At 49.5% G+C, this 19,266-nt stretch overlaps 1 protein-coding gene across 1 annotated transcript; it reads right to left on the bottom strand.

The window, feature by feature from the left end:
• Positions 1 to 10,877: 10,877 nt before the first annotated feature.
• On the bottom strand, positions 10,878 to 18,415 carry LOC135888391 (CMRF35-like molecule 1). The gene is made up of 6 exons (XM_065416199.1): positions 18,376 to 18,415; positions 17,116 to 17,451; positions 15,175 to 15,322; positions 13,317 to 13,438; positions 11,704 to 11,747; positions 10,878 to 11,033 (listed from the first exon to the last, which is right to left on the bottom strand). Exons 1-6 carry the CDS (start codon positions 18,413 to 18,415, stop codon positions 10,878 to 10,880), a joined length of 846 nt encoding a protein of 281 aa, XP_065272271.1.
• Positions 18,416 to 19,266: the final 851 nt, after the last annotated feature.

Raw genomic sequence — 19,266 nt, 5'->3', positions numbered from 1 at the left:
CGTTTTGAGGGCTACATGTTTCTGGGGCAGACTGTTGAAAAATGGGGCTGTCTTCAGAAAACCAGGACACCTGGTCACCTTACAATTCAGAGATGATATCCAGGCGAGGATCGTATTGCCTGAGTCTATAGTGCGAGGGGTGGGGGGAGCCCTGAACACGGGGCATCTGCAGCATAAGAGAGAAGCTGTTCTGAGAGAGACCTCCCAGGGCTGCATATTAACATCCAAAGAACCAGTCCAAGTGCTTTGCAAAGTATTCACTGCAGGGCTAAAGGTGATCGCATCCCTCACTGCAATGCAGTGTCCCACCAGGAAGAAACCTCCATCTATACCCTCAGTAAGTGTTAGACTCCTCCAGCCCTGAGTGGGTGATATTAAATTAGCTGCAGTCCTGAACTCTTCACTGCAGCTCTTGCATTTTCTTCTTACGCAACTGTGGGGCTGGATTTCCTTGTAGCTGCTGCCAGGGTTCACGGAATTAGGAAGGATGTGGGTTTGGTCAGTGACAGCAGGAGGATCTATAACCATATACTCTGGGCTGCCGTCTGCTGCAATGTTCTCAACCGCCTGAGACAAAGAGGAGTTGAGTTCAGTACAAAGAGATAGACACACTACAGAGCTCACCTTAATCAAACTATAAGCGCTGCTGTTGAGAGGGATGCTGGGCGGGAAACGAGTGATCCTCATGGGACCCATCCACCTGATATGGGCAGTTAAAACCTGCAAGAGATTTTAAAGGCAAGGAATTTCCTCATATCATAGTATAATAAAGACACGTGTTTGGAGGGCAGCTGGTCCTGGGTCATTAGGGGTTGATTCGCAGCAAAGGGCATGTGCATCGGTTCTTACACACCTAGCTTAAATAAATATGGATCTGCCCATAGGACTCAGGTATTTCTATCCATCCCCCTGCATTGCCACATTCTGAGTGGATTGGCCTTCTGAGTGAAGATACAGCCATGTAGCAGTTCTCAGCAGGGTGGGCCTAGAATCTCACCATCCTCAAAGAACCCCTAAATCCCTGCCCCCTGTGGGTCTGATTGACGGTTAAATCCTCCGGGCAGCACACACATGAAAATGCAGGCATGATTTTGCATTTAAATTGTGCTTGCCGTACTGCGCTTGCTTCCACAAAGCATCCAACAGTTGCTCATGCATGTACCTAATTTGTGTGCACAATTGCTGTATTGTTCAGGCAAACTCCACAGGAAGATTTGGAACGTCCAGTCCATTGTGATTCATAGGTTGATAAAAATGCCAATGAGATGGGGGGAAACTGACATAAGAGCCTGTGATGGGGTGTAAAACCCCCACACTGGGCAACAAGGGGTTAAGGGATTATTTTGGGCTCAGTCAGCCCCGCCCTGCCACACCTGTAGCAAATGCTCCATCTGCTGGAGGAATTAAAAGACAGCAAATTAGTTTATTTGGGTGCCAAAACTAGAGGTAAGCAGATCTGCAGCTCACAGCTCCAGCAGGGCAAAGCCTAAAAGGCTCTGGCATAGCTGCCCGTAGGGGTCCTCCCTTTCCTCAGGGAGGACCCACCCCAGAGACAACCCAAGAGGGAAGTATCCTGTGGACCTTGGACATTGGTAACCTCCTCTTACTTATTTTGGTTTGGATTTCCCCACCAGGGGAAAGCCTGGAACTAAGCTGACCCCAGGAGGGGAAGAGGCTCCAGAGGGACAGCCTTAATTTTTGGTTGCTAGACTACTGGTGACCTGGGCCCTGGGTTGGAGCCCAGTGGAGTGGGAGGGGCCTGGGCTCCCCTCCCCACAACGCCCTTGGCAGTCAGGGGTTGCAGTCATGACTACTAGGTCATGCTCCCCAATCAGACCGCCAGGTGAGAGCTGTTACAGGGCCACTATATAAGCACACTTCAGTATAAGCTTGACATCATCTAACAATTCCCCTGTGCTGGGATGACCTTCCAATAGCGAGATCAGCTGACTTTGGGGCAGCTTTGCTCTGATGGAGGAGGACAAAGATCCCATACTGTTGGGGAGACTCTTGCCCATTGATCTTAATAGAGTCCCCCTGAATTTACACTGGGGTGAGTGGAGCATTGAGCCTACAGTGTTTAGTCCCTAGTGCATGCTTCTTACAATAGAAAGGTACATTCCCTGTGGACTGGTAATAGCAATAAGCCTCAGTGGGGGCTACATCAGCGAGTTACTGGCAGCTGATAGTATGAAACCAGTTACACGCTCAACATGTGTGCAGAAGTAGCCTCCACATGCACCCTGTTGTGGCTTGCTGTTCTGTTTTACACCTACTGTTGCCAAGGAACCTAATTATTTCCCGTGTGAATCTGAGCGTCTCCATTCTGCAATTTCTCTTGTTGGAAATGGGTCAGTGGGGTGCTCTGATGCAATTCAGTGAAGTTATGGGGAAATGTTCCCTGTTGAATTCTCCAGCATCTCTCACATGATGTGAGGTCCTGCGGGCTGCTGGGCTGAGAGCCCCTGGGACATGGTTTGTTTACAAGCGCAGATATCTGGCGCGCTTCCTAGTGACTTGAGAGCTGACCTAGACCTCACCATGGTTTGGTGACCAGGTTCTGTGTTGCCAAGGATCCAGCGTTGTGTATCCTGGTGGGTGCATGGTGCAAGTCTGGGAGTGCTCATTACCATCCCTGACATAGATCTGAGACATTCTACCTCCAGTCTCCACAGAGCAGAATCCTTTTCTATCTCACTGTCACTCTTTAGATGGCTGTAGTTGCTGCAAGAACATGGGAAGCAAATGAACCTGGAACCAGGGCCGGCTCCAGCATTTCTGCCGCCCCAAGCAAAAAAAAAAAAAAAAAGCTGTGATCGGCAGAGGGAGTGAGAAACCTGCCGCCCCTGAATTGCCGCACGTGCCGCCCCTCTCCCTTGGCCGCCCCAAGCACCTGCTTGTTAAGCTGGTGCCTGGAGCCGGCCCTGCCTGGAACTGGGTGAACAATTCCTCCTGAATCATTTGTTTAGTTACTTTAGCCTTTCTTCCATGACTAGATTGGTGGTTTTTTTTAAAAAATTGTTCATCAAATATTTTCTAATAATAATTTTGGTGGATAACGCTTGGTCTGTAGCTTATGCATGAGCAATTTGTTGCAACGATTCAAAATTTTAGCTATTTTGATTGGACAGGTGGGTCACCTTGTACATTTCTACTCCTTGGCTGGACGAGTATGGCCTTTGCCGTGTTTTTCTGAGGGGAGTGGTCGTGATTGCAAATTCAAAATGTGCTTTCTGTGACTATTCTGCAACATTTGCTTAAAGTTCACTCTTTAGTCAAAGATTCCTGGTAGTAAACTTGATCCCTGGAATATCTGCAGAAAGCAAATGCTAAAGAGACATGAGTATAGAATCATAGAAGATTAGGGTTGGAAGAGATTTCAGGAGGGCATCTAGTCCAACCCCCTGCTCAAAGCGGGACCAACCCCAACCCCAACTAAATCATCCCAGCCAGGGCTTTGTCAAGCTGGGCCTTAAAAACATCTAAGGATGTAGATTTCACCACCTCCCTAGGTAACCCATTCCATTGCTTCACCTGGCTGAAGCAAAATAATTTAAAAGTTTGAATGAGTATCTGCAGAATATTGGTTACATTATTTGCCCAGTTCTACCTGTGACATTGCACCTTCCTAGGACAGAATTTAAGATGGGACAGTAACAGGACCTACTATGATCTTCCTTACCAACTTGGTAGGTTGATGTTCTTGTCCCTCTGCATAGATTCTCCTGCAAGAGCTGGATGAGACCGAAAATAGATCAGAACAAAGTTACAGCAACAGGTAAGGAGGCAATTGCTGATTTAACAGCTACCCAGATCTAAATTGTAGGACTCATCTGTAACTCTAGATACCAACCCAAACCCCTTCTATTAATCTGGTAAGTGACAATTTTCCCTTGCCTCCCAGACACAGCCCTTTAAACTAATCTTGTTCTTCTCCTTAAACTTACTGAAGATGTAGCCTTCTGAATGGAACCTGACTTGGAACAGCAGCTAAATCCAACCACCTGGCACAACAGCCTAACTCAAAATGACCCTTCATTGTCAGCAAAATCGCCCATAGGAAATGTACTGCCCGATTGCACAGGAGTGGTCCAATGCACCACAGCTTACAGTTGCTGTGCTGGAATATTTGGGGAAATTACTGCACAGTACTCTAGAGCAGGGGTCTCAAAGTCCCGGCCCACAGGCCATCTGCGGTCTGAGAACCTCCCCATTGTGGCCCACAGAGGAGAGACGCATGCAGACACGCTGCCAGCAATGTCTGCTGCAGGCGCTGCCCCTCGCAGCTCCCATTGGCTGGGGGAGAGGGACAGAGATACCATCACTAGTTGCTGGGCAGAGTCAGCCATGGAGACAGCATCACTTTTTTCCACAATGAATATAAACAAGTCAAAATACCGAACACAACTACCTGACGCACACCTGGCTGCAATCCTGAAGGTTTCAACTGCTCAGTCACTGAGGCCAAACATCAACAAACTGACCGAACTGAATGAGCAGCTTTATTTCCTGCCTAAACCATAAGGAGCGGTTCAGATGATACATGGCCCACCAGAGATGCAGGTACAAATTCCCAGTCTCCAGAAGCAGTGCACTGGGGCTCCTGCAGGTTTATTGGAAGCCGCAAGGACCATTCTTGGAATCCCTCTTCCATTCTCAGCAGCCGCTCTCCGATAACACACACATGTGGGTGTGTGAGGGGCCCGAGGAGGAACAACGCTGGCTGGTTCTGCTGGGGCATATGGAGCGCATTGCTGCCTTACTAGGGAAAAGCATCCAACCCAGAATTTGGAAAATTCTCATTGTTCTGCCTCTCCCCACAGCCTGGTGGGACGTCAACTCCAGGTGAGTCTCCTTCCAAGAAAATCTTCTTTATTTGTATTCCTAGGAAGAACTGGGCCCCTCTTTCTTCAGTAGGAGTTTGCAATGAAACTCTGTGGCTGCCTAACCACTTACTTCGTTGTAAGGGTTCTCAGTGTCTCAGCTGCCTCTCTTCTCTTGGGAAAGGCTGGGAGGGCAGTAACTCTGAGTGAGGGCTTATCTACACTACAAAATTAAGTCAACTTGAGCTAAGTTGACATACAGCCACTGCAGTAACTAAAGCGGGGGTTCATGTCCACACGTGCTCCTTCTGTTGGTGCAAGCACATAGTCACCAGGAGCACTTCCACTGACTGAAGTGGGGCATTGTGGGACACTGACAGCTGGAGCCCTGCAGCCCTGGGGCTGACTGCCTCAGTTGTAGGTACAGGGCTCACAGCTACCTCCCCTGCCCCCTGCTGTCAGTGGCAGGGCAGGGGCTCACAGCTGTGAGCCTGGTGGACTGCTCAGGTTGTCAGCGCTGGGGGTGGGGGAAGGGCTCAAGTTATGAGCCCCATTCAGAGCTGACAGCCGATGTAAGTAACGCAGTGTCTACACAGATACGGCATCACCCTAACTACATTGACATAAGCACTACACCTCTTGTGGAGGAAAAAATCCACTTGGCAGGAAATAAATCAATGGGGACACAGCTCCTCTGTCTGATAAATGATTGGTACAAACAAGTGCTTTCATCCCCAAAGCCTTATTTTTATTGAGTCTACAGCACACACACAAAATAGCAATAGTTGAGAGCACCCCAGCTATAGTTACCCAAAGTCTGAGGTGGTGTCCAGTGGCAGTAGCAGGCAGGGCTGGCTCCAGGCACCAGCGCAGCAACCAACGGAGAGGGGTGGCATGTCTGGCTCTTCGGCAGCAATTTGGCGGCGGGTCCCTCATTCCCTCTGGGAGTGAAGGACCTGCCACCGAATTCTCGCCGAAGAATGAAGCAGCGGTAGAGCTGCCGCCAATCGCGATCGTGGGTTTTGTGTTTTGTTTTTTTTGCTGCTTGAGGTGGCAAAAACGTTAGAGCCGGCCCTGGTAGCAGGTCTCCAGTGGCCAGCCTTCCTCCTAGCCACTGGGAAGATTTTTTTTGTCAATGACTAATCTCTTTATTGGTTACTTCAGGGGAATAACTCAGAAAATCTCGAATAGGCTGACCATTTCCCTAGCAACAGTTTATTTAAAAAAACCCTCATTTCTTATCAGTAAAGCAGCTCTCAGCAAAAAACAAAACTTATAATCACAGACACCTAGAGCCAAGATTAGGGTGACCAGATGTCCCGTTTTTGGGGACTTTTTCTTATATAGGTGCCTATTACCCCTGTCCTGTTTTTTCACAGTTGCTGTCTGGTCACCTGAGCCAAGATCAGTTCTTCACACTCCCTTTCAGTCCTATGAACCTGTCACTTTCTTATCCTCACTCACCAACACTGGTGCTGTGCAACTGTTTTGTCGGCTCTGCTTATAGCTAGGTCAAATTATTCCTGACTGTGTGGTGTCCTCACTTCCAGCTTATAGTGCCTAAGGAGACAAGATGGCTGTGGGTTCTGTTAACATCCTGTTTTGTAACAGGAAAATTCCAATGAAAGGTTTCGCTTTCTTCAGTAAAATTCAAAATGAAATTTTTTGACTTTGAATGGACATTTCAAAAGAAAAGAGAAATTTTAGTTTTGCGTTTACTTAAATGTCATTTTAATTAGATTTTTTTTTTCAAAAAAACCAAAGAAATAACACTTTTAGTTGAACAAACTGATTGATTGATTGAAAATGAAAATTCTTGTTTTCAAGCAGTTTGAAGCTTTCTGTGGGAAATTTGGAGAAGTTCAGACAAAGTCTGTTTGAAATTTTTCATGGGGAAAAATGTCTGTTCTGTGACCAGCACTGCTTTGCCCTACGTCCACCTATCACATCTTGCTCATAGTTGGATTGTAAGCCCTTTGGAGAAGGGACAGGCTCATATTTTGTATTTGCACAACTTTCAGCGCATCCGGGCCCTATTTTGATTTCGGCTTCTGAGTGCTGCTGTACTAGAAATAATTAGCAAAGAAAAATTATATTTAGTGGCAGGTAATATTGCATCAGGACACCTCCCCTCCTACCAAAACTTTTAAAGCGTGGAAATAAAAAGATGTCTTTTTGCATTCCTTTCCACCTTCACATTGCCTAGAACACTGTCAATAAAGCACTTCAACACTCCATAAGGCTTTCACTTCCATCTCCAAGAGGTACCAAAGAGGTGATATGTATCAAACTTGTACCCTAATGCAAAACCTTAAGAGACCTCATATGCTTTTCTTTTTTAACAGGTTGTATCAAGAGATCAGCATTGCTGACTGTCACATGATCCATGCACTTGAGAAGTTATTTTTGCTTTAACACTGCTGAGGGGGTTCTTAGTTTAAGAAACTAATTTAATCCCTCATGGCATGCAAATTATCTATCTAGATACTTTTATTGACTCCTGTGATGGGGTGGACTAGGTCTGGAGGACCCCTGCTGAAGACCTCATAAGCCTGCCTCCCCCTGCTCCCCCTTCCCTCCCCCCCCCAAAAAGCAGAGAAGTCCTCCAGGTGGCCTAAAGTGGCTGCAGAGAAGTAGCCAATCAGAGGGCTGCTGGAGCAACCAACCAGGGGCCAGAAGGGCCATTAAAAAAAGGGAGCAGCAGAGGTAGAGCAGTCTGTTGCCTGGAGCTTGAAGATGGAGGACTGGGTGCCTGGAAGAGCAGCAGGACCATGGACAGGTCATTGTGGACAGGCTGAACTCAGGGGACTAGCCCAGAATTTAGCCCAGGGGTCTCAAACTCAAATGACCATGAGGGCCACATGAGGACTAGTACATTGGCCCGAGGGTGGCATTACTGACACCTCCCCCGCTGCCGCCCTCGGCCCCGCCCCCACTCCACCCCTTCCATGAGGCCCTGCCCCTGCCCCGCCTCTTCCCACCCCTTCCCTGCCACCATTCCAACCCTTTCCCCAAAATCCCCACCCCAACTCTGCCCCCAGGGAGGGCAGGAGGGGTGTGGGGTGTGGTGGGGGCTCAGGGCAGGGAGTTGGGGTGTGGGATGCAGGAGGGGTGAGGGGTACAGCAAGGGGTCAGGGTGCGGCAGGGGGCTCAGGGCAGTGGGTTGGGGTGCAAGAGGAGTGCGGGGTGTGGCACGGGTCAGGGTGCAGAAGGGGTGCAGGGTACGGCAGGGGGTCGGGGCGCAGGATGGGTGTGGCATGGGGCTCAGGGCAGTGGGTTGGGATGCAGGAGGGCTGCAGGGTATGGCAGGGGGTCGGGGTGCAGGGTGCGGCGGGGGCTCAGGGCAGGGGGTTCAGCTGCAGGAGGGGTTTGGGGGGCAGAATCTGGCCCGGCGCGTACCGGGGGCAGGGCAGGGCAGGCTCCCTGTCTGCCCTGCCCCTGCAAGAGGCTGGAACATGGGGAAGGGGGGGCGGAGGGGCTGTGTGTTTCTGTTGCTTGAGGCACTGCCTCCAGCAGCTCCCAGTGGCCGCGGTTCCCCGTTCCCGGCCAATTGGAGCTGCCGGGGGCGCTGCCTGAAGCAACAGCCACACACAACCCCTCCACCCCCCCTTCCCCACGTTCCAGCCTCTTCCCGGAGCTGCGCAGGGCAGGGCAGGGCAGGCAGGCAGGGAGCCTGCCCTGCTCCCAGTGCATGTCCGGCTGGAGCCACTCTGGTAAACATTGGGGGAGGGCGGGGGGGGGGGGGGGGATCGCAGGCCATGTGTTTGAGACCCCTGATTTAGCCAGACCAGGCGAGGGTACCGTGATGGGCCCTGCTGGTTTGGTTGAAGACTGAGCCTAGGCGAGGGCTGCCGTAAGGACACCAACTGTAGGTACTGAGATGGGCCCCTGTTGGGCTGTTAAAGAAGGCAGTGCCTCTGGGGAGGAAGCCATGGTGCTAGGGCCCCATACCAGGACCAGGAGAAGGAGAGATTGTATACCCTGGGAGAGGGAATGGTGTGTGTGTCTTGGCCGGAGGGCTGAGTTGCTGAAGACCTGCTGAACAACCAGCGGCCAGGGGGGCACTCGTGAGAGGCAGGTGCCACCAGAACCCAAAGAAAAGCAGGTTCACACCCAACTAAAAAGTGGGTGTCTGTGAGAGGTAGGTGCTGCCCTGTGAAAAAACTGAGTAATTGCAGGCATGCATTGGCCAGAAGGGGGCACTCACAAGAGATGGGTGCTGACACTGTTACAACCCCACTCCTTATAGTAAGTGAGCATTTTACAGATATTAATTGATTTACTCTCACAAAATCCCTGTGAAGTAGGGAAGTAGTATTACTTCTGTTTTGTAGATGAGGAACTGACACACAAAGAGGTGAGTGACTTGCCCATAGTTACAGACGAGGTCTGTGGTAGAGGTGGGAATTGAATCTAGGTCTTCTACACCCTAGCTCAGCATCTCAAACACAAGCCAGATCTTCCTTTTTATTATGCTTTGTGTTTCCAGGGTCCTTTGTTTCCCACGGTTCACAGCAATGCATGAAATTCATGGCTGGCTCCAGATATTTATTAAGAAGGGCAGCAATGTTCAGTTGCTTTTTGACCCTCTCACCCTCATTGGGCTTTCTGTAGGAAGCCTGATTAACACTAGTCATGGAGTATAAATGACTGAGGCCAGTGAAACATAATTTATAATAATCCATTGTTTCTGGATGGTCACAAATTCCCTTTGCAAGAAGAAAGAGGCTTAAATCTGCAAGAAAAATAAATACAATTTTCATGCCATCATCCCATACTGCAGGGTGAGGGAAAGACGGGGGTTAGAAGGCCCTCCTTGCATAACATGTTACATGCAAAAAATACATTAAAAGAATATTAAGGTTGCAAAATCAAGCAATGAAAAGTTCGGAGATGCTGGAATTAAGGTGGTCTGTGCAATTGGAAGAAGTTTTTACTGAGCATGTGCAAATACGGATTTTTCAAAGGCTTTTAAATTGGCCAAATTTGGCTGGATTTTCACAGCAATGCAAAAGGCATGTCCCTGACACACAGACCACCATCTGCCAGATTTCAAGTCCCGGCTCCAAAGTGTGGAGGCACTAGAGCTTCTCAAAGAAAAGGTGGAGAGAATGTTTGTTAACATTGCAACACAGCATATTTATCCCTGGCCTTGTTCTCAGAAATATCTGAACAGTTTGGTTGAAACTTAAAACACAACAACAAACAAAACAAATCATTCTGAGGTAGACACCTGGCCTGGAAAATGGAAAATTCAAGTTTGGCAAAGTTAAAAGCAAAGTTAAAACAGGGTCTTATAATGGGAAGTGTTGGGGAGGCAACCTTAATAATACCATCCCCCCAATAATGCATAGATACAGCCCCGAGGCCCATGTTCCTCCCCAGGCACTTCTCCTCTCTGCAGATGGTGATCGCCCTGTGTCCAGCCAGTTCAAAATTCAGTTCTATGGGTTTTAAGTTCCTGTATGAAATCAGGCTGGGATGTAGGTGCCTGACCTGATTTGATTCCAGAGCCTGATAGATTTAATCACAAGGACACCTGTGAGCATATAAATTATCTTTCCATCCTTCTCTCCGATGTCTGGGTCTGTTTCCAGTTTAACTTGCTGTCAGAGGTGGTGACAGGGGGAACTACCCTCTCTCCTGATCTGGAGGAAACTCCTCCTGCAGGCAGGTTTGATTCGTGGTCCTGCTAAGCTCCCTTTTTGCACCACGTGTATGATGTTCAAACATAGACACAAGGTTTCTCTCTTGTCCTGCTGAACAGATCCTGGGGAGTTTCATTGTCTGTAAGCCCAGCCATTGGCTCTTTGAACTCACTCCTCACAAGAGAACAGCAACTGTTTAATTCCATCAGGCCACCTGGCCATCGGACAAACCAACAGATTCCAGTTCCAGCTGAGTGTGTCCATAAGTCCTCTGCCTACAACAGCTGCCGGAGTTTGTACAGATTTGTTTCTAAACCCGGTTACTTCAAGTTTTGCCAGGTAGGGATCAAGTCACTTGGATAAGGACTATGCAGCCCCCTATCCCCACTCTGCCTCATATCCAAGGTTAGTATCTGGGCGGCTGCTTCACAGCGCTGTACAGGGTTTCCTCAGGGGGCTTGGCTGGGCGTGTTGTCTTGGGGCGCTGCTCCACGTTGGCATAGATGGGCTGCTGGTCGGGGGTGGAAATCGTCACAGTGGCATAAGAAACCTCTTCTGACCCCTGAAATAAAAACCTCATTGATCAGAGGGAAGAAGCTAGAATAGGAGCCCAAGTATCTGCAGCTGAGCAGACCCTGGCTTCATGAACTTCAGTGGGTCCCTTTAACTAAGTGACTTGTCTGGGCTGTGTATCTGTGGACAGGTGCATTACCCCTTTCAGCCAAAGCAGTCTGAGTGCAATCAGGAAGCCCTGCCCTGCGGCTGAGCTATATAAACAGGAAAAGGAAGCAAGGGGCAGAAGAGGGAATGAAACCCAAAGGTACGTTGGCTATCCCAGGCCCAAGGTCACTAGGCGGACTAAGCTTTATACAGAGTAAAATGGATTTATTTGGGGTTTGGAGCCCATTGGGAGCTGGGTGTCTGGGTGCTGGAGACAGGAGCACTTCTTAAGCTGTTTTCTGTTAAGCCTGCAGCTTTTGAGGGATGTGGTTCAGACCTAGGTCTGTGTTTGCAGCAGGCTGGCGTGTCTGGCTCAACAAGACAGGGTGCTGAAGTCCCAAGGTGGCAGGAAAACAGACTCAGAGGTAGGCTCAGCACATCAGGTGGCAGTTCCAAGGGGGTCTCTGTGACCTAACCTGTCACACTCCCCTCCCCCGCACCTGTGATATTACACCTCCCTAGGACAGCATTTAAGAGGTGATGGTATCAGGACATATTATGATTTGCCTTACCAAATTTGACAGGTTGATTTTCTTGTCCCTCTGCACAGATGCTCCTGAAAGCGTTGGATGAGACAGAAAAGAGATCGAATTAGAGCCAAGTTACAGCAACAGATTAAGGGGTAACTGCGGCTCTCACAGCTTTGCAGTTCTAAATTGCAGGGCTGACCTGTAACTATGTTTCAGGGGACACACACACTGAGCTCAGAAGACCAGACATGTATGAAACCTGCAGTGCCACAGTAAATCCAGCCCATTGAGTCTAGGTTAACTCCGTGCTGCCCTGCCACTGATCCAAAAGGAAATGGGTCTGTTCTCTAGGTGCTAACTGAGATCCGGCCGACTGCACCAGTCAGTGACCGCTTTCCATCACCTGCACAATACAGCCCTCTGAACCAAACTCCAGCTTCTCTTTAGACTCAGTGCGGACCTAGCCTACTGAACCAAACCAAACGGGGCGTCAGCATAAATCCATCCAATCAATACAGCCAAACTTGAAAAGATCATTCGGTGCTAGCAAAAGCTCCCACATGAAAATGGTCTATTCTACAGGAATGGTTCAAAACACCACAACTTACAACAGCTACACTCCATTGTCTGAGGCAATCACCGGAGAGTGCTGTAATGTTTTTAGTAACAGCTGATCCTGTGGAACTGACTGACCCTGAAATGATCCATCGCTATCCACACACTGCCAGATCCTGGACTGATCAGAGCTCACGTGAGCTCTCAAGCCACGCTCCCACGTAGTGACACAGTGAGTGAAAAGGAAGGAGATCTTGGTGTTTAGGGTCAGATTTAGGGTAGCACCTTTACTCCACAGGGAGTCCCACTGATTTCAGTGATGGAGTAAGCAGCTACACAGCATGAGGGGTGTGTGTGTATATGCAGTTTAGAGCTGGGCAAATAACGGATAGAGGGGAACTGGCAACTTCAAAACCTTGAAATTACTCTTTTTTTTTTTTTTCCAGGTTAAATGAAACATTTTGTTTAGATAAAATTGAAATGTTTTCTTCGGTTTTGACCATTTTCAACATTTGATTGTTTTTTACACAATTTTTGAAACAAGATTTTGTTTCAAATTGAAAAACCCAAATATTTAGTTTTGACATTTTAAAATGAAATAGATCAATTTTTTTGGATGTGTAGGGTTGGCTTTTTTCCCCCTGAAACAATTGGCATGAGTTGGCAAAACGTTTTGGTGTTGCTGAGTTTACATTTTTTCACTGAAAAATAGTTTTGGTGGAAAAACTTTGCCCAGCTCCAACCGAGATGTAGAACAAACACCATAACCAGAGTTCTTTGCAGTTTTGGACAATGTTGCACGTAGGTCTCTCATGCATTTCAGACGTGCTCTGTCGAGCTCAGCAGGGTGCAATAAGCAGAGAAGTCACTTAGTGGCAGGGGCGCTGGAACAATGTGTATAGTGGGGGTGCTGAGAGCCATTGAACCAAACTGTAAACCCCATATATGATGGAAACCACTTCAAGCCAGGGGTGTGGCAGCGCCCCTATTTCCAGCACCTGTGCTTACTGGAGTTCTGGACTTTCCCGTTTGGGGAAGAGAGAGGGAAGCAAGGATCAGAAACACGACTCATTGGAGGACACATGCAGGATTTCACTTACCGTTTTTCCTCTTCTTGGACAGTCTCACCAACATCACAGCAGCGAGCAGAAACAAAATGAGGAGCAGCAGGACGCATGGTAGCAGGACGCGGAGGAGGATGTCTGAGTCTGGATCCGGGTCCCTGTTGGAAAAAGAGAGAATGTCTGTTTCCACACTTTCTCCTTCAACTGCTAATTCAGCCAGGAGCAGCTGTTTGTTTGCACCAGGCCTATGGGGTCCAGCAGTTTAATATCCTAGTCCGGGCTAAATCTAACTCAGGTGACCTATCAAATGAGTTTGGCACCTGTCTCAGATACAAATGTGAGTAGCTAGCAAGATGGTGCAGTCTGTAGGAAGAGTCTGATGTAGCAGGCATGGTCTGTGCCCTGTGCATGTGGGGGAGCGAGACACAGGCCAGGGCTTGGTGCATTGGAGGAGATAATGTCACGTTTATTTTTAACCTGCTCTAGCTATATCAGCACCTTTATTCGTAGATAATATTATCCCCCACCCCTTTGTTGTCTGCCCAGGTCATAGAAACTTTGAGGGTGAAGCTTTGTCTGGATCCCCACGGGTGGGTTGGTCACACCCAGCCACCCCCTCCTGCCCAGCTGACACTAAGGATTTCCAAAACTGCATTAGTCTGGTGATTTCCCCCATCTCATGATTCATTTCTCATGCACAGTATTGTATCTGGACACTATCTCACACTGCATGAGAATGTGCATAGCCAGCTACTTAACTAACTTCATCTGTCCCTGTTTTTAATCTTGTCTTTGAGATAAGCAGCAGCCTCTCTGGTATAGCTGATAAATATGAGCTTTAACTAACTTGTGGTGACTTTTGTTAATTCTTTGGTATTTTCTGCTCTGATCCTACAGACATTTTAAGCAAATACTTAACGTTATAAACATGCTTAAAGTTAAGCAAGTATGTGAAAGGGTTTGCAGGATAAAGGGCTTAGACATTTTGGTTTCCTTTAGGTTTTTTCCTGCTGCCAGGGATTCTGTAGTTTTAATCCACTTTTAATTTTAGCTGATAGAAACATTATTTTGTTTAAAGGGACAGCGTCAGCTCAAATTTGGCCCCAAATTTAGATGTTGTAAAAATGTTTAAAAAAACCTAAGACCAACAGATGTTTCCATGCATTATTTAAAATTCCAATGTAAATAAGTAAGGATGTCACTTGCAGCGCTGGCATCTGGCAACTCAAAGCTGGCAGGATTATGCTAGTCAGTGCATGGGCTGGAGTGGAACTAATTAGAAGCAAAAGTGAAACTGACCAGTCGGCTTTCATTCTGGAAGATGCACAGAGCTCAAAAAGCGAACAAAATATACGGGGGAAAAGATCATTCGATTTTTAAAATTCTTAGTTTGAAATAGTTTGGCTCTAGATCTTGCAGTTTGTCTACAGTTAGAGCTTGTTCAGTGCTGATTCGGCCGCACCCTTTGCTGACCCTCCTTGTCAGGAATAGATCGTATAGACCAGGATGTAGATGTCCATGGGACTAGTCATGTGACTCAAATGGCCCATGTGCCTCCGTGCTGGCAGGGGCAGACTCTCAGACGTGGTGCAGGAAGTGGGAGGAACAAGCTGTGAGGAGGGAAATGAATGAGGAAGGGCGATGGTTACAGCAGTGTGACCACATGGCTTTCCCAGCAGGCAGGGCACATGCTTCGACTTTGTGGTTTGGGCTGTCATCACGCCTAGGGGTCAGGGGTGAGCTTGAGAGCCCAGGCCCCAATGTCTGCACAGCTAGTTTTAGCACATTATCACAAGCCCCATGATCACAAGTCTGTGCACCCAGGCTGGGCACTCGCACCCAGCTGCAGTGTAGACGCACCATAAGTGACTCTGGCTGGAGCACTGGTACTCACTCAGAGGCAGTGTTGTCCTGGTTAGTGGAGAAGCTGGATTTCCCTTTCTCAGCAGTTGTCCAGAGGGAAGTAGGTATTGAGGGGGAAGAAGAAGCTGGTTGCACTGTCGCTGATGATGACTTTATTGTTTGGGTTGGGGAAGAATTAGCTGAGGATAAAAACACTCAGTAAATCAGATTCCCCAGGACAAAATGCCGTTTTCTCAATGGCACTAAACGTTTTTGTTCCTAAAAACAAGGTTTAGGCTTCAACAGACACAGGGGAGGGATTCTCCTCTCTGCCGAGGCCCCTGCAGGCTGCTCCCCTGGGCTAGAGGGGCCAGGAAAGCCCTGCAGTCACCAGGGCAGAATTGCCCCAGCATAAGAACTACATCAGTCTGCAACAAGTGGCCCTATGCTGCCTCCCACCACTGAAAACATTGGCATGGGGTATGCCAGGCTGGGTGCGGGGGGCATGTCTCTCTCTCTCTCTCTGTCACTTAGGGCCATAGAAATTCTCTGCTTCTGGGGGATGCAGAGTAGGACATGGGCAGCCCATGGGGCAGGTTGTGGGAAATTAGAGTAGCCGCTCCTCTACCTAGTGTATGTGACAGTTCAGAACTGGAAAAACACCAGGGTGACTTAAAGCCAACTTTGCCCCCCTTCCCGTGGGGTGCGCCGCTCAGAGGCGGAACACAGAATTTTAGCCATAGATTCTTCACCTCTGTCCAGCCCATGCTTTGCTGAACTAACACTCCAGAAACATAGTTAGTACATCCACCCTCGCTGATCTCTTTGCGTCTGCACTGGGGGGTGCAACCTGGCAGGATCGAGGATCACAAGTCAATCCATGTAGATTTCAGGGCTGGAATTGGACTCCACTAATGGGAATTCTTTATGAATGTGAGATTTGTGTATGGGGGAGCTAAAGGGCAGGGCCAATATTTATATTTCCCCTTAACCAGTGGGGTAAGGCATAAAGTGGTGGGGCTGGTCCCCACAAAACATCAGCCCTCTCCTAAGAACACAAGAATGACAATATGGGTCAGACCAATGGTCCATCTAGCCCAGTATCCTGTCTTCCACCAGTGGCCAGTGCTTGGTGCCTCAGAGGGAATGAACAGAACAGGTAATTATCAAGTGATCCATCCCCTGTCACACATTTCCAGCTTCTGGCAAATAGGCTAGGGACATCCAGAGCATGGGGTTCATCCCTGCCTATGCTGGCTAATAGCCATTGATGGACCTGTCCTCCGTGAACTTATCTTGTTTTTTTTTAAACACTGGTACGGTGTTGACCTTCACAACATCCCCTGGCGAGGAGTTCCACAGGTTGACACTGCGAGTCTTTTATTCACTTAGAACTTCCCCATTCCTATCAGCAACAGTGATACCCAGACCCCACTGCTGCCAGCTCCTGTCCTCTCCCGGTTCAGGAGGAGTCCCACAGGGCACTAACAGCCCCACCCTCGGGTACCAAAGCGGCGTCACCCATCAAGGTTCCCCCTTAAACCCGAGCGAGTGACTGGGAGCTCAGTGAGTAACACTAATCTGCAGGCTCCAGACGAGGGCCGGACACACACAATCTATGATGAGAACTGCCCAGGGTGAAAGCAGAGCCCCTTCCCCCGCTGCAAACCCCCCTCTACACCCGGGACACGACCCAGAGCACGAAGAAACTGCCCTGCCGCGTTATTTACAGGTGCTGCCGGCCGGCCTGGGTGAGGGGCGCTCACCGTGTTCCCTGGGGCGAGCGCTGGGCGGGTCACTAGGAAACTGGGATGGATCTAATATCGACTGTCCAGGGCAGCGCCTTGACTGACACCCCGGTGTCCCCCCACCCCCCTCCGCACACACGTGTCCAGTGCTGCAGCCCCGCAGAGCCCAGGGCGCCGGGCACCGGCCTGCCTGGCTGCGGGCCCCGCACTCCCGCGTTCCCTCGAAGAGCGGCGCCGGGATTTACCTGGGGAGACGGTGAGTTCCACAGTGGCCCTGAGATCACGAAGCCCAGTTCTCACTACCCCGCAGTGGTACGTGCCGGCGTCTGCCCGTGTCAGGTGCTCCAGGGTCACAGTGAACACGCGCTGGGTGTGATTGTCTCGGATGGAGACTCCGCCCCGCGTCACCTCCGCCTCCGACCCATCGGTCTCAACGATGTGACCGTTGGAAAAGAACCAACCTCCTGCCCGGCACCAGAACTTCTTATAACGCTCATAGCCCGTCCGGTACCGGCACCGCACAGCCACCGAGCCGCCCGGGGGGCCGCGCACTGCCCCGGGGCCCGTCACCGCCCAGCAGCCTGCGAGAGACAGAGCCAGTGAGACCCGGGGCACCGTTTCCGTCTGAACAAACACAAAATGCCCCCAGCGCCACCTGAGTCTCTGACACGTGACCCGAGGAGCGGAGCCGGGCACTGCTGAGAGATGGAGGGACCCGCCTCATGGCCGGCCGGGCAATAACCCCCCAACAATCCCTCCCCCCCCCCACACAGACAGGGGCAGGTTTCCGCTAACTCCCCCCTCCTCTCAGAGTCCATGACGTGAAACTGGGTCTGTGGGATCCCTGGTCCCCTGCCTTCATGCTGGGTCCATCATCACCAACTCCCGGGGAGAGACAACCCCACCCCCAGGGGAGTTTCCCCTCCCCCAGTTCCTGAGCCGGGGCAGGGAGAAGGATCCGCTCTGCAGGAAGCGCAGAGGGCGGCTGGCGCTCAGAATAAACCACAGTAGAACACGTGTTTGCAGGATCATAGGGGCTGCTGCAAGTCTGGACACCCCGTAACCCCCTGACAGAGCGTCATGGGAAAATGTGGGGGCAAATGTACCTTACACAGACTCTTCATGGCCACAGAGAGAGACTCTGGGACAGTCCCGTTGTCCCCTTCTGGGATGGGAAGTTTTTGGTCACTTACAAATGTAAAGCACCAACCTGCAGTAGCTTTACCACCAGGGGAGCTCTGCAAAAAACCTCCTATTGGACGAGCAGCTACACAAACCGCGAGGAGCCGTTCAAATGGCTGATCGAGAGGCAGGTACTTTAGCAAAGGCACAAAATCCCAGTCTCCGGGATCGGTGCACTGGGGTCCTGCAGGCTCAGGGGCCGTTCCTGGAATCCCTCCTCAGCAGCTGCTCTCCAATAACACACACGTGGGTGTGCGACGGGCCCGAGGAGGAACAACGCTGGCTGGTTCTGCTGGGGCATACGCCGCTCACTGCTGCCTTACCTGGGAAAAGCATCCAACCCAGAATGGGGAAAATCCTCATTGTTCTGCCTCTCCCCACAGCCGGGTGGGACGTCGATTCCAGGGGAGTCTCTCTCCAGGAAAATCCTTCCTTTGTGTTCCTAGGAAGCCCCGGGTCCGGGTTTCTCCTGTAGGCGTTTGCAATGAAACTGCCTCTCTAACTAGTTCTTTCACTGCAGGGTTCCTCTTATCTACGCTACCTCACTTCCCCCGGGAAAGACTAAAAGGGGGAAGTGGCTCGTGTGTTACTCAGTGCATAGTGGTTTGATTGCTGTGGTTAGGGTGTTCTGTTTTTGTTTGGTGATACTTGTACGAGGACCTATTACATGGTCTGGTGGAAAATGGAAGCTGCAGTAGCAAGGAGTTCCTGAAATGTGTGTGGATTTCCACCATGAAACCCTTCATTTTAAACACCTAAATATTCCCAGCTTCTCTTATTTGGCAGATCCTGGGCAGCCAACTTCCTGCTGTGCAGTGACCCAGCCTAGCCTTACAGAAAATGAACTCATCCAGTGGCACCACATGCCTCTTAACGTTTAACTTTGTTCTTAGATCTGGTTGAAAGGTTTAGTGTGGAAAGCTTTCCTGCTGCTGAACAATGTGTAATTGAAACTGAAAACTTTGTGGGAAAATTTCAGTGAAATGTGTTTGTTTTCCTGCAGGCAAATTTAGAATGATTTTTTTTTTTAAATTTTGAATCAATGTTTCAAAAATAAATGAAAATTTTAGTTTTGTTTTGACGTGGATTGCTTCCTTTAGGTTTTTTGTTTTTTTGTGGGGGTTTTTTTGGTGGGCGGGGGGAATGAAATGAAACAATACTTTTAAGTCAAATCGAAAAGTTGATTCAAAATGAAAATTCTTGTTTTTAATAAG

The sequence above is a fragment of the Emys orbicularis genome, chromosome 13 (genome assembly GCF_028017835.1).
Source record: "Emys orbicularis isolate rEmyOrb1 chromosome 13, rEmyOrb1.hap1, whole genome shotgun sequence".
In the NCBI taxonomy this organism is placed as follows: Eukaryota; Metazoa; Chordata; order Testudines; family Emydidae; genus Emys; species Emys orbicularis.
The sequence above is the reverse complement of the archived record's forward strand: the minus strand, read 5'-3'. Positions and strand labels throughout refer to the sequence as shown.

What these genes read in the sequence shown, in the direction of transcription:
- LOC135888391 (XM_065416199.1), bottom strand. Translation starts at nt 18,415, where the DNA reads ATGAGGATTTTCCCCATTCTGGGTTGGATGCTTTTCCCAG. An exon ending in CAGGACAACACTGCCTCTGA is followed by an intron (nt 13,439 to 15,174) that starts GTGAGTACCAGT and finishes TTTTTCCAACAG; the next exon opens with GGACCCGGATCCAGACTCAG. An exon ending in GTCCAAGAAGAGGAAAAACG is followed by an intron (nt 11,748 to 13,316) that starts GTAAGTGAAATC and finishes CAACGCTTTCAG; the next exon opens with GAGCATCTGTGCAGAGGGAC.